The sequence below is a fragment of the Exophiala oligosperma genome (genome assembly GCF_000835515.1).
Source record: "Exophiala oligosperma strain CBS 72588 unplaced genomic scaffold supercont1.7, whole genome shotgun sequence".
Classification (NCBI taxonomy): Eukaryota; Fungi; Ascomycota; class Eurotiomycetes; order Chaetothyriales; family Herpotrichiellaceae; genus Exophiala; species Exophiala oligosperma.
Window position 1 is genome coordinate 1192376 of NW_015622824.1, and position 14152 is coordinate 1206527.

General features: G+C 49.9%; 2 protein-coding genes across 2 annotated transcripts; both read right to left on the minus strand.

Annotated features, from left to right (window-relative positions):
* Positions 1-1216: 1216 nt before the first annotated feature.
* Positions 1217-3603, minus strand: PV06_07726 (uncharacterized protein). Its single transcript, XM_016409002.1, has 3 exons — positions 3266-3603; positions 1685-3212; positions 1217-1598 (listed from the first exon to the last, which is right to left on the minus strand). The coding sequence occupies exons 1-3, from the start codon at positions 3397-3399 to the stop codon at positions 1458-1460; spliced, it is 1803 nt and encodes a 600-aa protein (XP_016260756.1). The 5' UTR covers positions 3400-3603; the 3' UTR covers positions 1217-1457.
* A 7707-nt stretch (positions 3604-11310) lies between these two features.
* Positions 11311-13965, minus strand: PV06_07727 (uncharacterized protein). The gene is made up of 2 exons (XM_016409003.1): positions 13794-13965; positions 11311-13743 (listed from the first exon to the last, which is right to left on the minus strand). The coding sequence occupies exons 1-2, from the start codon at positions 13941-13943 to the stop codon at positions 11374-11376; spliced, it is 2520 nt and encodes an 839-aa protein (XP_016260757.1). The 5' UTR covers positions 13944-13965; the 3' UTR covers positions 11311-11373.
* Positions 13966-14152: the final 187 nt, after the last annotated feature.

Sequence of the window (14152 nt, forward strand, 5' to 3'; positions counted from 1 at the left end):
ATGCCTCAATGGGTCAGGGCAACGAGTAATGGAGAATGTGCCTCGATGGGGTCAGTGACAGGATCCGGGCAACGAGAGATGGAGAATGTGCCTCGATGGGTCCGGAAATGATAAACAAACGAGAAAAGCCTCAATGGGTCAAGATCAGAGAGAAACGAGGAATGGAAGAGAGAAAAAGCCTCAGTTGGGGTATCATTGAAAGTCACGAGCGAAACAAGAGTACAAAAGTTTTAGAATACCAGGTGGGTTGGCAGGATTTGAAGGTTCGAGTGCAGAGGATCAGGATTGTAAATTTTTTTTGAACACGGAAACAGAGCGAGGGTTGCCTTGTTGAAAGAAATCTCCATCAAGGCGAACATAAACAAGTTTGACTGACGTGACTCTTTTCAAAAGTCAATTGTGCAAGAAGATCACCCCTATATCACACACAGCCTCGTCGACTCGAACGACTTATCGCGATTGGCGCGACGGGGGCGAAAATCAAAACGCGATCGGTCGGTTCCACACAATAAGACGCGACGCGGATCCGTTTATGAAGAAGAACGACCCAGGATCTCCCGACGATTGCCTAAACGCGGTTTCACCACTTGTCACAATGCAGTATCCTTGTACGATCTGTACGATCTTGTATGATCTGAAATAGCACATGAGCCAATCAACAATGGTATCATGGTATGATTTGATCGGGATGATGATGATGACGATGATAGGACCCAGGAATCAGAGATCCACACCAACTGTCTCTGGTTTGAACAGATTCAAGAGATCCACCACCAGGCTGACAAGGCTACAAGGTGGTTTGATCGGAACGAGAAGATCTTATTGTGAAAGGGGACCCACCACCGGGTTGTCTTCGGTGTGAGAAGATTGAGAAGATCTCACTGTGAAGGTGCCCACTACCTTGATCGACAAGGCTACAAGGTTATATGATCGGAGCGAAAACATCTCAAAAAGGTCCCCCACTGGTTCCGAGATGGCGAGAAGAAAAGTGCCTTACAGTGGAGGTGCATTTGAGGGTGATGGTGATCCCGCAAGGTAGATGGGAGAGCAAGAAGGAGAGATGCCCATGGCTGAGAGCCAGGGTGATGCCACGATGGTGATGGCGCCGGAAGAGGTAGATGCCCAATAGAGCAGATTGTGTGACGGTAACGAGCACTGCAATGGCTACTACATTCGAACGGGTCATTTAACGGGTGATTGGAACTTGGCAAGGGTAAGAACATTGCTAGTTATATTGCGTCTGGTCTGATGACCACGAACAAACAAATCAGCCCGAAATAGTCGGGTTCTCAAAGAAACATAGATGGAGAAGCAACGGGCATTGGTTGCAACTTGTTTGTACATCCATGTACCTCCATTAGGTGCCAAAGGCGAGTACTTAAGCCAGGTAAACAGGGCCCTAGCTACCTGGGTTAAACAGGGACTCATGGGGGACTTGGAGGGTTGGGGAATTATATTTAGTCCGTCTTGCTTGCAGCCAAAACATCAACCCACAGATTATCACCACGAGGTCGCCGAATGTCACCACCTTCGAGCAGACCTCGACCCTCTTTACCGAAAGAGATCAGTTGTTCCTCACTCCCCCATTCTCCCATTGCCTATAGGAACAAAAATTAGCCGTCGGGACGAGAAAGAGAGAGGTTTTGAGGCCGGGAGAGATAGATGAGCAAGAGAGGCAACCTACCATTAGACCAACCGGGACATTATCATCAGTGTAACCCATGGGACACGAAATAGCAGGGCACCCGAGGAAATTGGCCAAATAAACATATTCCATGCTCCTTAAGCTCATGTCGCCGTCACTCACACCATACCCGTTTGTGAGATCGCTCGGCTTGCCGATTTTCCATCCCGCGCAGGGTGTTGTGGGTGTCAGCACCAGCATGCCCGGATACTCCTCCCACAGCCAGGCGAGGTGGCACATTTGGAGGTTGCGCAGACGCTGCGAGAACAGAAAATCCTGGGCTGTGGCGTGGCTGCCCGCGACGTTGAGGAGCAACTGATTGTGCCACGAGAGTTTTTTGATCTGTTGCGGCGAGAAATGGCTGCGAGCTTCCGAGAGGATGGTCAAGGCGTGAGCCTTTTGACCTTCTGGGAGTAAAGGGATGTTGATGTCGACGACCGTGTAACCCTGGGTTTTGACGTAGTGGTCAATGGCGGCGTTGAACATGTCGAGCACGACTGGGTCTGATCGATTCACCCAATCTCGGTCGATGCCTAGATACTTCTTTTGGTCACCGGGGCTCAAACGAGCAGCTTGCGAGGACGGCAAAAGAGGGTTGGGGAACCTAGAACTCCGGTTGGAAACGGGGTCTGGCTGGGCCATTATCCGGTAAGCCAAAGCGAGGTCGTCAATACTGCTGGCCATGGGTCCATTCACTACTACGGTGTCGTTGAATTCATGATCGATACGGGAAGACACGCGGCCGTGAGAGGGTTTCAGGCCGTATATGCCACAAAAGGCAGAGGGCAGTCGGATCGAACCACCGCCATCCACACCCAGCGTGATGGGCGCTACGCCAGAGGCGACTACAAAGGCAGAACCGCTGGAGCTACCGCCAGTGTAGTATCCGTTGTTGTGAGGGTTCAGGGGAGTCCCCCATGTCTGGTTGTTTCCCGTGGTGTCGAGGCCTACTTCGTGCATGGTGGTTTTACCTATCAAGACGGCACCGGCTTCCTGCCATTTCTCTATACACCAGGCCGTGCGGTCTTTGGGGTCCGTAAAATCCAGCTTACTGCCCAGTGTCTTCTTGTAACCCGTCAGATCAACCTCGTCTTTCACCGCGACCGGCACGCCATCCAACACACTCAACGGTTTCCCGAGCCGGTATCTTTCAGTGGAGGCTTTCGCCGCAGTTCGGACGAGTTCGACCTTGGTGTCGATGAATCCGACAGAGTACTGTCCGGCGGGGCTGACATCTCGACGGATCAGAGGCAGGAGAGCTTCCACCACGGCAGACGGCGTGAGCTCGCCAGAAGTGTACAGTTTATGGTAATCGGCGCAAGTGTAGTAATTGTTGACCGAGGTTCGAGGGGTCGGTGAAGGCAGACTCGTCAGGGAGGACGGCTCTTGCTCTTCAGAAGTGGATGACAAAGGCACGACGGTGGGATCATGTCGAGGTTCGTAGTCGTGGAGATATTGGATGTCTTTGAGCGTGTCGAAACGGTTCAATTTCCAAAAGATATTCTGAATGTAGGACGACGACGCGATACTTTGGAAATGTCAGTCACCCAGCTGTGTAATATGGCAGATGAAGAATCATACATAGACGAGATGATGGCCAGAGGTAAACCTCTGAGTATAGGATTACTCCCGGCGTCGTTTTTGTATGGAACTCGTGGTGATTCTCGAGATTGAGGACGGTTGTAAGCATTCGCGAAAACTGCCTGATTAGGCATCCTGACGTAGAACTGGGAGCTGTGTTGATCAAGAGGAATATGGCTAATGGCAAATGTATGTGGTTCAGCAGGGAGTTTCTAAGGAATACATGGCGAAAGGACCTCAGATTGTGTCTTGCTCAACTGAGAACTAAATATAACGATCAAGGAGATGGTCGAAAGTCAGCCCTCGCACATGTTGATTGTTCGGTACCTAGGTAAGCCAGACGAGATGAGATGAAAGATTGTTGATTGGTTCAAGTTTACGACAAGTTCACCCCAAAATGTGCTCCGTATACGAACACGAGATACGAAACCGAGGCATCTCAACGACCTCGACAAGAGTAGAATACCACACCTCGCTTCCATTCAGACACCCAGCATTATTTCCTTCTCCATAGGATACGATCAAGAGTCGATGGCTTTAGGCAGAGGTAACTGGGATCGTCGTGAGAAAGCCTTTTCTAGGAATTTCTGGGTATCGCGTTCTTTTTTTCCAAGTGCATATGCATTTTCGGACTAGGGTACGGAGCACTTTTACCCCAGACACACCATAGCGACATCAGATGGAGTAAACTACTATCGTTCATATATCTTCTATTTCTATTCCTATTGTTTAGACACGCGCTATATATAACTCTGGTTACAATAACATATCATAAGAAGATTGTTTTTGTGGCAACTACTTGACTTCGATATTCCATGCTAAAACAACCCGGCCTATTACCACATGGCAATGGATATATTTCATGTTTTTCAACATCCATCTATTGTCGAACCACAAAACGCAAGGTAGTAATTGGTGAATACGAAAAATTGAGGTTTGTTGGCATCTTCTAATCATTTTCAGAGAATTATATCAATCTTTCTCGCTAAATAAATGAGCCCGGGGATTGAAGAACCCCCTAATTGCTCTTAAAAGGACCTAATCCTTCATTACTATAGCCAGGCAATGTGTAAAAAACCCTGCCATTGACCATAAACGCCTCCCGAATACAACTGAAGGACATAATCTGCCGTCAGAAAGGACAAATATTGGCTGCTGTTCGTACACGCTAAATATCATTCTTCTTCCACTCTCGCCCACATGTAAATGTCAAATCATCACCATCGATGCTTAAAACAGTCGATTGTTCATGAAGAAAAGATAAGAGGTTGCGTCTCAACTTGAGCAGGTGGTGATTGAGGCGGTGTCAGCTGAACTTCCATGGTCGACACATGGATAGCCATGGCGGACAACTTCTTCTCCATGTCGGCAAGTTTACGCTCGAGGTCAAGCACTCGCTGTTCCATGGTGGTGACCGATGCCTCTTGGACAGGTGCGGGCTTCTCAACCACTTGGGTCTTCTGGACGCCATTGATAATCGGAGCAACACTCTCAACCTTGACGATGGCCTCTTCTGGTTGCGGCGTCGGCTCAACGACTTCTTCTTCACCCGCAACCTCTGGGCCGGTAGTCTCCTGATGCTCGAGAGATTCAATGAATGCTTTCCCTTCCTTTTCCACATCATAGCCGAAGAAGAACTGGCAGATAGGGGGACTGTGAGGCATCGCACCCGTCGCTGGCAGTGGTCCGGAGTAGTACTTCCTGATCTCGGCCTCCTGTTCCGCATGCTTCGCCGCCGCCTGGGGTCCAGGGACGATTGGGTTGGTCAGAATCTGCGTGGCTGAAACTCTGGGTAATCTGAACTTTTCATACTGTTCCAGACGCTGGAGGAGTTTCTCAGATGGTGTGGCGCTAACATCACCCGAGGCCGGCACGTCAGCCAGGAAAACTTCGAGGGTGGCGGCATCTTCGATTGAGCTGCTGACACCCTGTGCGTGGGTCAGAAGCATAGGATGGCAAGCGTCACCAATCAGGAGAGCCTTGCCCTTTGTCATTTTGGACAGTGGGTCACGCTTCATCTGCGTGTAGACTTTGACTTCTGGAGATTTGAGGAACATCTTCTTGACACTCGGGTGGAAGCCGTCCAGAACGTGTTCTAGATCTTCATGGGTGGCGGGGAAGTTCCAGTCGTCAATAACAACGTCGTCTTCGCTGGTGGCGTGCTGGCCGAGTTTGCGGTGTACGGCGAGAACGTTGAGGATTTCGTTGTTGCGGCAAGGATAGGTCACGGCCATGACACCCTTGGCGGGAAGAGCAGGAGCCCAAAAGCCTGGCGCTTGGCCTTCGAAGAATGGTCTAGTTTCCTCATCTTCCAAGATGTCTTTCAAGGGTATTAGGCACCGGTAGGCTGTTTGACCACTACGTTTCATGGGAACTTCTTGGCCTGTGATTTTGGCATTGAGACGGTCCTATTTGAGAATTAGCTCTGGCTTTGCGAGAACAAGGGCCATAATAACACGAACATGTTGTCCATCAGCGATGATAACGAGGTCTTTCTGAATCTGCGAGCCGTCTTTGAGATGAATCATGCCTGTTTCGGGGTCGACATCCATGACTTGGGCGCCGAGTCTGATGGTAGAGCCAAATGCCTCAGCCATTTCTCTGAGTTGTCGGTGCATATCAACTCTGTGATAGAAATACCACTTGTTGCCGTATTGTTGTTCAACATTGGCAAAAGACAGAGTGGGCGCCATGGGCTCCAGGGTATCACCCTTTGGTCTTCGAACCTGCTGAGGTTTTAGTCCACTATCCAGAGTGCCCCAGACATGACTGCTTTTGAAAGGCGCACCGTGCAAGCAGCCGAGGAATATGGTCGGATGGCTCACTTGAATGTTCTCAATACCTCCTGCTTTGATGGAGTCGAACCCCCATCGTTCAAGAATCCGGCCCCCGTTGGGAGTAATACTCACGGCAGCACCGTTCTCGTTCTTGAACTCAGACCGTTCAAATACCTGTACAGAGTCAAAGTCAGCACAACTATACTCTGTGGAGGCGTAAATGGCTTTTTTCGGCCTGTATTGTCCACGGAGAAAATGCCCACCTCAACACTATGGCCTATTCTTCTTAAGGCAATTGCCGCGCTCAAGCCCGCAACTCCGGCACCAACAACTCCAACCTGAAGTCCTTTCCCGGAGACAGATGTAGTGGCGTCCATCGCAGAGTATGGGCTTTCTGATGTTGAAAAAGGTCAATGAGGAAGTGGCTGCCTGAGAACAATCGAGTAGTGTTTAGTGAAAATGGTGAATGGGCTGTTAGGTATAGCCACACGATGTCAGATGGAAAGAGACAGGTTTCACTGAGATGCCCAGACCAGAAGGACGGACCCAAGATCATATAAAGTGACATTTACCCTATTGCCATGCACCCTCCTTGGTAGCCAAGGTCGACATGTCTCTGGTTGAGGCGTCGTCTAGACCATGCAATTGGCCCAAGGGGCGTGCAAAGCCTTATCGTCCACATGTTGGAAAAGCCACAGAACAGGCTATCAGGTCTAGGCGAACCTAGGAGTCCGGGAGCTAACGTACCGGGGATTTTCTTTTCAGCTGACAGCTGGGCGCTGTAGATAAAATTAGGCTATCCAGAGCATTGGGAACAGTCAAGGGTTGAAAACATGTTGTACTCGTGGCTTGCGGCATGCTGAAATCTAGGCGCCATGTCCGGTGGCGCTCAAGCCCAGAAAGGTGCGGACTGGTCCCAATATTGTCGCGAGATGGACAGTGCTTGGATCTCACTTTTCGGAACAGATAATTTTAGCTGGCCCTTTTCGCAACTTACTGTATGGGACGCCGAGCAATGCCATTTGATGTCAAACATTGATGCTGACGATGCATGATCGGGCATCTGATAGACCATCGCAGTTACACAACAATCAGCCTGTGTTTGACGGTAGTAAGATTGTCGTCTCTTCTGGATTCTGGCTAGAGGACTGTTCTTTGGAGATCCGAAATCGAGTGCCATTGTTTAACTGGCGTCCGGAGGGACAATCTCCACGTGGGTCGTTGCTCGAGACAGATTCAACCAAGGAGTCCGAGCTGAATCGAGCAAACATTATTGCCATTGGAGGTCAATAATGTCCATCAATAGGCTTGCGAAATGCCACGACCCGGCGCCACTTGGCTATAGCAGGGGGGCTTCCTTTACGGGGCGGAGGACCCATGTGTACAGGGGTCAATCAACCCCAGGGATTCCACTCTGCATTCTCAGGCACACGTTGGTCGGGCTGGCGAGCCTTCAGCATTATTGTCACAAAAAGTCGTCTGGAAGCAATTGGAAGTCTCATGGAATGGCTCTTCAGATTTTGACACCTTGGATGAATTCCAGCAGGGACCAACAAACAACAGCCGCAGGAGCTCCTCTAGTTGAACATGTTTTCAGCGCTTCATGGTTTTTTAGGCGACATTTCTTATCGGTCCAGCACCTCCATTAACCGAAATTGCATTCTTGCAAGCTGGTGTGCGTGGCTCGGTTTGGAGGTCGGCCACGTTCCGGCCCAGACTCTCGCAACGTAACACGCAATTTTCCAAGTTATTGATTCGTGCTACCAGCAAATACGAGGTGTGATTTCAATTTATCCCGATACTGTTTGTTGCCTCGATATGATGAAGGTTAAAGGAGAGGCCTATTTTGTATCCGGTGGCTGTCAGGTACTCAATGTCCATTGTAACAGAACTATCCCTAGGTACTATTGATGGTAGACAAGAGCCCAGAGTATGCTCCGTAGATCTATATCTATGTATATGCTAAACAGAACTACGTCCAGCTGCTACTGACCGACTGACTCATAGTCAGTCCCTATAGCAGAGATACTGCGCAATTCACATTTGCCTCATATTGAGCTATTCGAGTCTGTACAACTTACGTCTCTTCTGCTCAGTGAAACTGACTTTTGTACAGATGAGAACTTTGAACCAGGTAGAGATTCAGTGAGGTTTCCGACATGGAATGGTGGTTTTATCCTAAATTGGGTAGGCTTCATGAACAATATCGTCGCCTGACTCATCTCGCCTCAACCCCTTGACTTCTTCTCTTCTTCGACATCCTGATTGATCACCCTCAAGAACATCTTAGATCGTCAATCTACATCTGAATTCTTGTCGTCCTGATAACGCTGTCATTTGTCAGCACTCACTCCCTCTCTCGCGAATCCGCCCCGCTTCGTCTACATCGTGATGGACAAGGGAGACAGACCACTGACCTCACTACAGAGTGTCATTCTCACCAGCGGCCCTTTTATCTTCTTCTGGAGTACATTAAGGGCCTATGTTGAGCGGAATGGCGCATTTCCCTGGACACGAACGGTCATACATCTGAACAGCCAGGCGTATTCATTGTTTTCTCTGGTACTGGCGTACCTCATACTCAACGACGCCTTCCATTTCCAAGAGATAAGCGGCATCAAAAGCTCAGATCTCGCATACGTTTATCATCTATCGAAATTCTACGAATACATTGACGTCTTCAATCTCGTCGCCAATGGACAGTCCATCGGACCTCACATGGCATTTCACCACATTACCACCCCTTTCTTGACCTATTTTCGTGTCCTCAATGCCTCCGAGTGGCAATTGTTTGCTTTCTTGAATTGCTTCCACCATTTCTGGATGTACGCGTATTTCGGCGGAATGTCTGCGTTTAGACCTGTGTTGCCGATCACTGGATGGTTACAACTCGCAGGCGGGATCGCCCTCGATGTTCGTTACCTGATACTGAATAGCCAGAAGGCACCAGAGTCAGCAAACAGGGCCATCGCCGTCTTGTTACTCACCAGATACGCGATGCTGTTTCACGAAGAACTCAAAGGCGGAAGTCAGCAGAAATCGAACAAGGTGGGAAAGAAAGAATAATATCCAGCTATCTGTGTTATACACGAAATCCACGGACCACAAGTATCACTGGACGCCTGCTAATTCGCCACGTTGATCAACATCGACTTCACACTCAGATACTCCTCGATGCCTTGCCGCCCACCTTCTCTGCCATATCCGCTTTCCTTTACACCGCCGAAGGGGCTCTCACACGCACTCAACATTCCTAGATTGACACCAACCATACCAACCTCCAAGGCTTCGGTGACCCTGAAAGCCCTGGCCATGTTTTCGGTGATGATGAAGCTTCCCAAGCCGACATCACAGTCATTGGCCATATCAAGGACTTCCTCTTCACTACCGAACTCATATAGACCAACCACAGGGGCAAAGGTCTCTTCCCTGGTCGTTATCATTTCTCGATTCATATGTTTGATGACAGTCGGCTGGAGGAAGTAACCCTTCAGTCCGTCCATTGGCGCTCCTCCGAGCACCACTTGGCCACCGTGTTTCTTGGCATCTTCGAGTTGTTAGTACGCATGAAGACAAATCCATGCAATCATCGCTCACCGTTTATATGATTCATTGCCTTCTCGACCGCACGTTCGTGTGTCAGCGGCCCAACAAAGACGCCTTCCTCAGTGCCGGGCCCAACCTTCAGTGTCTTGATTTTTGCTGTCAACGCCTCTGCAAACTTATCATAGATCCCTTTTTGCACAAAAATTCGGTTTGCAGTCACGCAAGTTTGGCCCGAGTTTCGGAACTTGGCCAAGATGCAGGCTTCAACGGCGGTGTCGATTTTGGCGTCATCGAACACTATGAAAGGACTGTTGCCGCCTAGCTCAAGGGACAGCTTCTTGAGGCTGTCGCTGCATTGTTTCGCCAGAATCTTGCCAACGCGGGTGCTGCCTGTAAAACTCAACTTGCGGACGAGCTTGTTCTTGCACAGCGCCTCGCCGACTTCGCTGACCAGGTTGAGTGTAGTAATCACGTTGAACGAGCCTTTCGGTAAGCCGGCTTCCCGTCCGAGGACTGCCAGCGCCAAACAACTCAACGGCGTCTCTCCTGCCGGTTTCCAGACGGTGGTACATCCCGCCGCAAGGGCTGCTCCTACCTTGCGCGTGATCATCGCGGCCGGAAAGTTCCATGGGGCCAAACATGCTGCCACGCCGATAGGTTGCTTGAAGGTCAAGATGCGTTGATTCAGATTCGCTGGTGGGACGACCTCGCCATGTGTTCTCTCGGCTTCCCCGGCGAACCATTCTAGGAAAGAGGCAGCGTAGGCCACTTCGCCATTGGCTTCGACAAGAGTCTTGCCGTTCTCTAGACACAAGATCAAGGCCAGGTCGGCCTGGTTCTCCAGCATCAGGTCGCTCCATTTGCGCAACCACCGAGCTCGTTGGCGGGCGGTCGTTTTCTTGAAGGTCTTGAACGCGGCCTGCGCGGCATCGACTGCTTTGTCCGTGTCCGCCGCTCCCATTTCAGGGAGTGTGGCGATTTTGTCGAGGGTGGCAGGATCATGGACGTCGAACGTCTTTCCCGACACCGCGTCCACCCATTCCCCGTCTATATAACCTTTGGTCTGGAAAAGGTCCTTCCGTTTCAAGTCATTCAAGGTTTTCGGCGCCATGATGTGTTTGTGTGACATCTATCTGATGGTCGAAGAAAACGGATCACGGATGTGAATGCGATTCGGATTAAACCCTCGCCTCAACACTTATATATACCATGATGCAAGCCATTTGACATATAGCGAAACCCCACCTCCATCGACGTTGGAGACCCCGTCAAAAGAAAGCGGGGATCGATGTTGGAGGCATGGAGTGATATTGTACTTCCTCACAGCCGATGACAATGATGGCAGACTGTAAAAAAAATACCCGACGTGAACCGACAAGGGTGCTGAACTGTCTGTCATTGGAGAGATACAGGAGATCCAGCAGGGATTCCAGTCCGTGCCGTTGGCTGTATACGATGCCCCGAGTCGGCTGTATATGATGCACCAGGTAGGCTGTATAGCGCACCAACCAGGGCCGAAGCTGTACCCGGCCACGTCCAAAGTCCTCACTCGCATTCAGTACCATTTCGCTACAACTCGCAATATCTCATCAAGGCGCAAGAATAATCGAGCGCATCGGCTAGTTATCAACAATGCTCCTAACCAAAAAGGGGCCTCTGACCTATACAATAGCACCATCTATTGTCAATGACGGCGGACATTATGGAAAGAAGGAGTAACATCCTACATGGTGTATAGATTGGCAAACTACAAGGTGCTGACATGTCCTCCTCAAGTCTTCGTGTCTAATTGTTCAGCTCGACTCTTCTCTTCAACACATTCCTGGCATCAGCTTCACTCAAGTGGTACAGAGCCATATCTGCCAGTGCTTTTCGTGCTGCTTCATTGCTCTGAAAGATGAGTTTCTCAGCATCCCACAAACCCCAATCCTTGTCATCGACGTCAGCGGCAGGAATGGCTGAATTGCCATTCTCATCTTCATCGAAGCCCCAGCCATCATCGTCATCGCCATTTTCAGTGCTGACGGTTGCCCTCTTATTAGCATCGAGGGTAAGAAGAAAGACTGCTTCTTCTAGCCGTTTCATGCTTCCTCCAGCGACTCCCCGTAGCTTCGTGCTCGTATCTATACTTTCTGCGATGGCCGCCATGTCTCGCTTCAACTGAGTTGCACCAGCAGCGGCAAAGGTGTGAGACATTATAACACCGTCGTAGATTCTTCGCTGTGTCGAAGTACAGTAATGCTTTGTGATCCGTCGCATTGAGCCAGGTGCAAGAACTTTGCCGAGATAGCCCAGCAGTAATGACGTGGTTTGGAAGAAGCCGTCCAGACTGGCAGATGGGCTTAACGAGGCAACATCTGAAGGTGTGGCGGCGAGGGAGGAGAATTGCATATATTTTGCATAGGCATCAATGGCCCCTTTCAAGTTGACGTCGAATACGCGGAGGATCTCCTCTTCGCTACGTTCCCGCAGTCGTCGATATGCCAGAGCGGTCTGGTCAAAAAGTCCGCTTCCATCAGTATCGGCATCGCCGTCCAGACCGGTGGACTTGATGCTATCAGAAGTTCTAGCGGCGACTTCATCCACATTCAGACCAGAACCGACCGACGCATCGCCATTGCTATTCGCTTTCGCGCGGTATTGCAGCTCATCCCATAACTCCAAGAAAAAGACGTCGTCGCTCCAGTCAGACATTTTGCGCTGGAGAAACTCCGCGCTTCCATAGATCTTGGCCAAAGACTCGAGTCCTTTGAGACCAAAGGCATGTGATTCCGTTTGACCCTGCAGAAGTCGTCCTGCCGTGTGCGAGGACACGAGGTATGCCTGCAGTGCACCGTGGAGATGATTATGGTAATCGTCAAAGATTGACAACTGAATTTCTAGCAGAAACTTCATTCTCTGGCTGAAAGATGCAAGACCACGGTACCGATCTGTGATGGTTTCGAGCAAGTCATTGACTCTGATGGCCCCCTTAGTAGGTTTGGTCTGGGCAGAATCAGCGTCAAGATCAATGTCACCGCTATCGGGAGCGTCTCGGATCTCTTTGTATCGTGTAAGTGCGAAATCCCTTTCCACCGCGAGCCATGCACCAAAGTACCCATGAGTGTTCAAAACATTCCAGGTTATCCCCTTCCAATCAGTCAACATCCTTGGAATGGGTACATAGCCCCAGGTGTCGCGAATTGAAGCATCAAACCCCATCAGCTCATGCATAAAATGGGATAGTAGTTGCGGTTGTTGAGAGATTTGCGGGAGGAATGAGAGACATTTAGCAAGAACAAGAGGTAACAATGCTGTTATAAAGGTCGAGATGGCATCTGTGTAGATGGTCTCCAAGGCTTCAGAATTTGCAGCTCGCTGATCCAATATGGGGCCAAGCATATCTGACATGAAGCCACTGTGGCTGTCGAGAAGATCCAATATGTGATTGAGGAAGTATTCAGGTTTGTCCAGTCGGTTGGTTGGCCTCTCTCCGTAAAAGTGATAATGAAACCTTGCTGCAAGTGGTTGCACCATCACCTCAAGAGGGAGTAAGATAACAGGCTCCGCAGGAACAGGAGAGTCCCTTCCATCTGCTCGGACAAACACTGATACTAAGTCGGGTTCTTGTAACGCCAGAAGGAGTCGTACTTGTTGGTTCCACTGATCTCGGACATTGCCTAACAGATTCAATTCTTTACTAGGCCATTTCATCTGTTCCAGTGTTTTGCGAAGGTCATCTTCCAACTTCTGCTTCAGCTTCTCATAAAGTATTCTGTTTTGGTTCTCCAGCTCATACACCAACTGGGGTGCGGCGCCCTCCGCGGCTGACTGGGCCTCTTGGACTTTCGCCACTAGGGCCCTCAAGTCGAGATACGCTTGTAGCGAGATGTCTGGCTGCGAGAAGAGTTTGTCTGTAACTTGGGCACTCAATGTGTTAACTCTGTGGATGAGATCAAGATATCCTCGAGAGATCTCCAAGTTGTGGACCTTGCCTATTCGTGCTTCAATGCTCCTGGCTGCATCATCGCTAACATCTGTTTGTGCCAATGACCGTAATCGTCGGTCAACATCAGCCTTTCGAACTTGGAAGTCTTCAGCTTTGTGTTTCAGGGCCTGGGTTTTCTTTTCGACAAGAGTCTGAGCGTCGTGGTGGCTTCTTTTCGCATCTTCTAGCTATAGAGCACGTCAGAGAAGTGACGGAGACAAGGAGCGTTGCTTCTTACCTGCTGTTTCAACAAGTTCTGCTGGCCTTGAATTTGTTGTAGGAGACTGTCCAGCTGGTCAAGATCGGCCGCAGTTTGTACCTTGTCATTGAGATAATCTTCGACTCGGGTACGAATGTCGGAAGTTCTAGACAATTGGAGTTCTGCCATACGGGAACATACGCCTGGAAACCGGCTCTTGGTTGTAAAATGGGAAGGTTCAGATCGTAAAAGTGCAGGGAAATTCACCACCTTCACGTGAATCTGTCCTCCGCATCTTTTCTCAACACGCGTCATCGCAGTTGGAGACACAGACACTCGGACGCGAACCGATGACGCTTAAACTACAGAATCTACGAGTGTCAATAAATAATATACTG

Coding starts and splice junctions, on each gene's coding strand:
- PV06_07726 (XM_016409002.1), bottom strand. CDS start 3,399: ATGCCTAATCAGGCAGTTTTCGCGAATGCTTACAACCGTCCTCAATCT. Junction 3,213..3,265: donor CTGGCCATCATCTCGTCTAT/GTATGATTCTTC, acceptor ACATTTCCAAAG/TATCGCGTCGTCGTCCTACA. Junction 1,599..1,684: donor ATGTCCCGGTTGGTCTAATG/GTAGGTTGCCTC, acceptor TTGTTCCTATAG/GCAATGGGAGAATGGGGGAG.
- PV06_07727 (XM_016409003.1), bottom strand. CDS start 13,943: ATGGCAGAACTCCAATTGTCTAGAACTTCCGACATTCGTACCCGAGTC. Junction 13,744..13,793: donor AGAACTTGTTGAAACAGCAG/GTAAGAAGCAAC, acceptor CGTGCTCTATAG/CTAGAAGATGCGAAAAGAAG.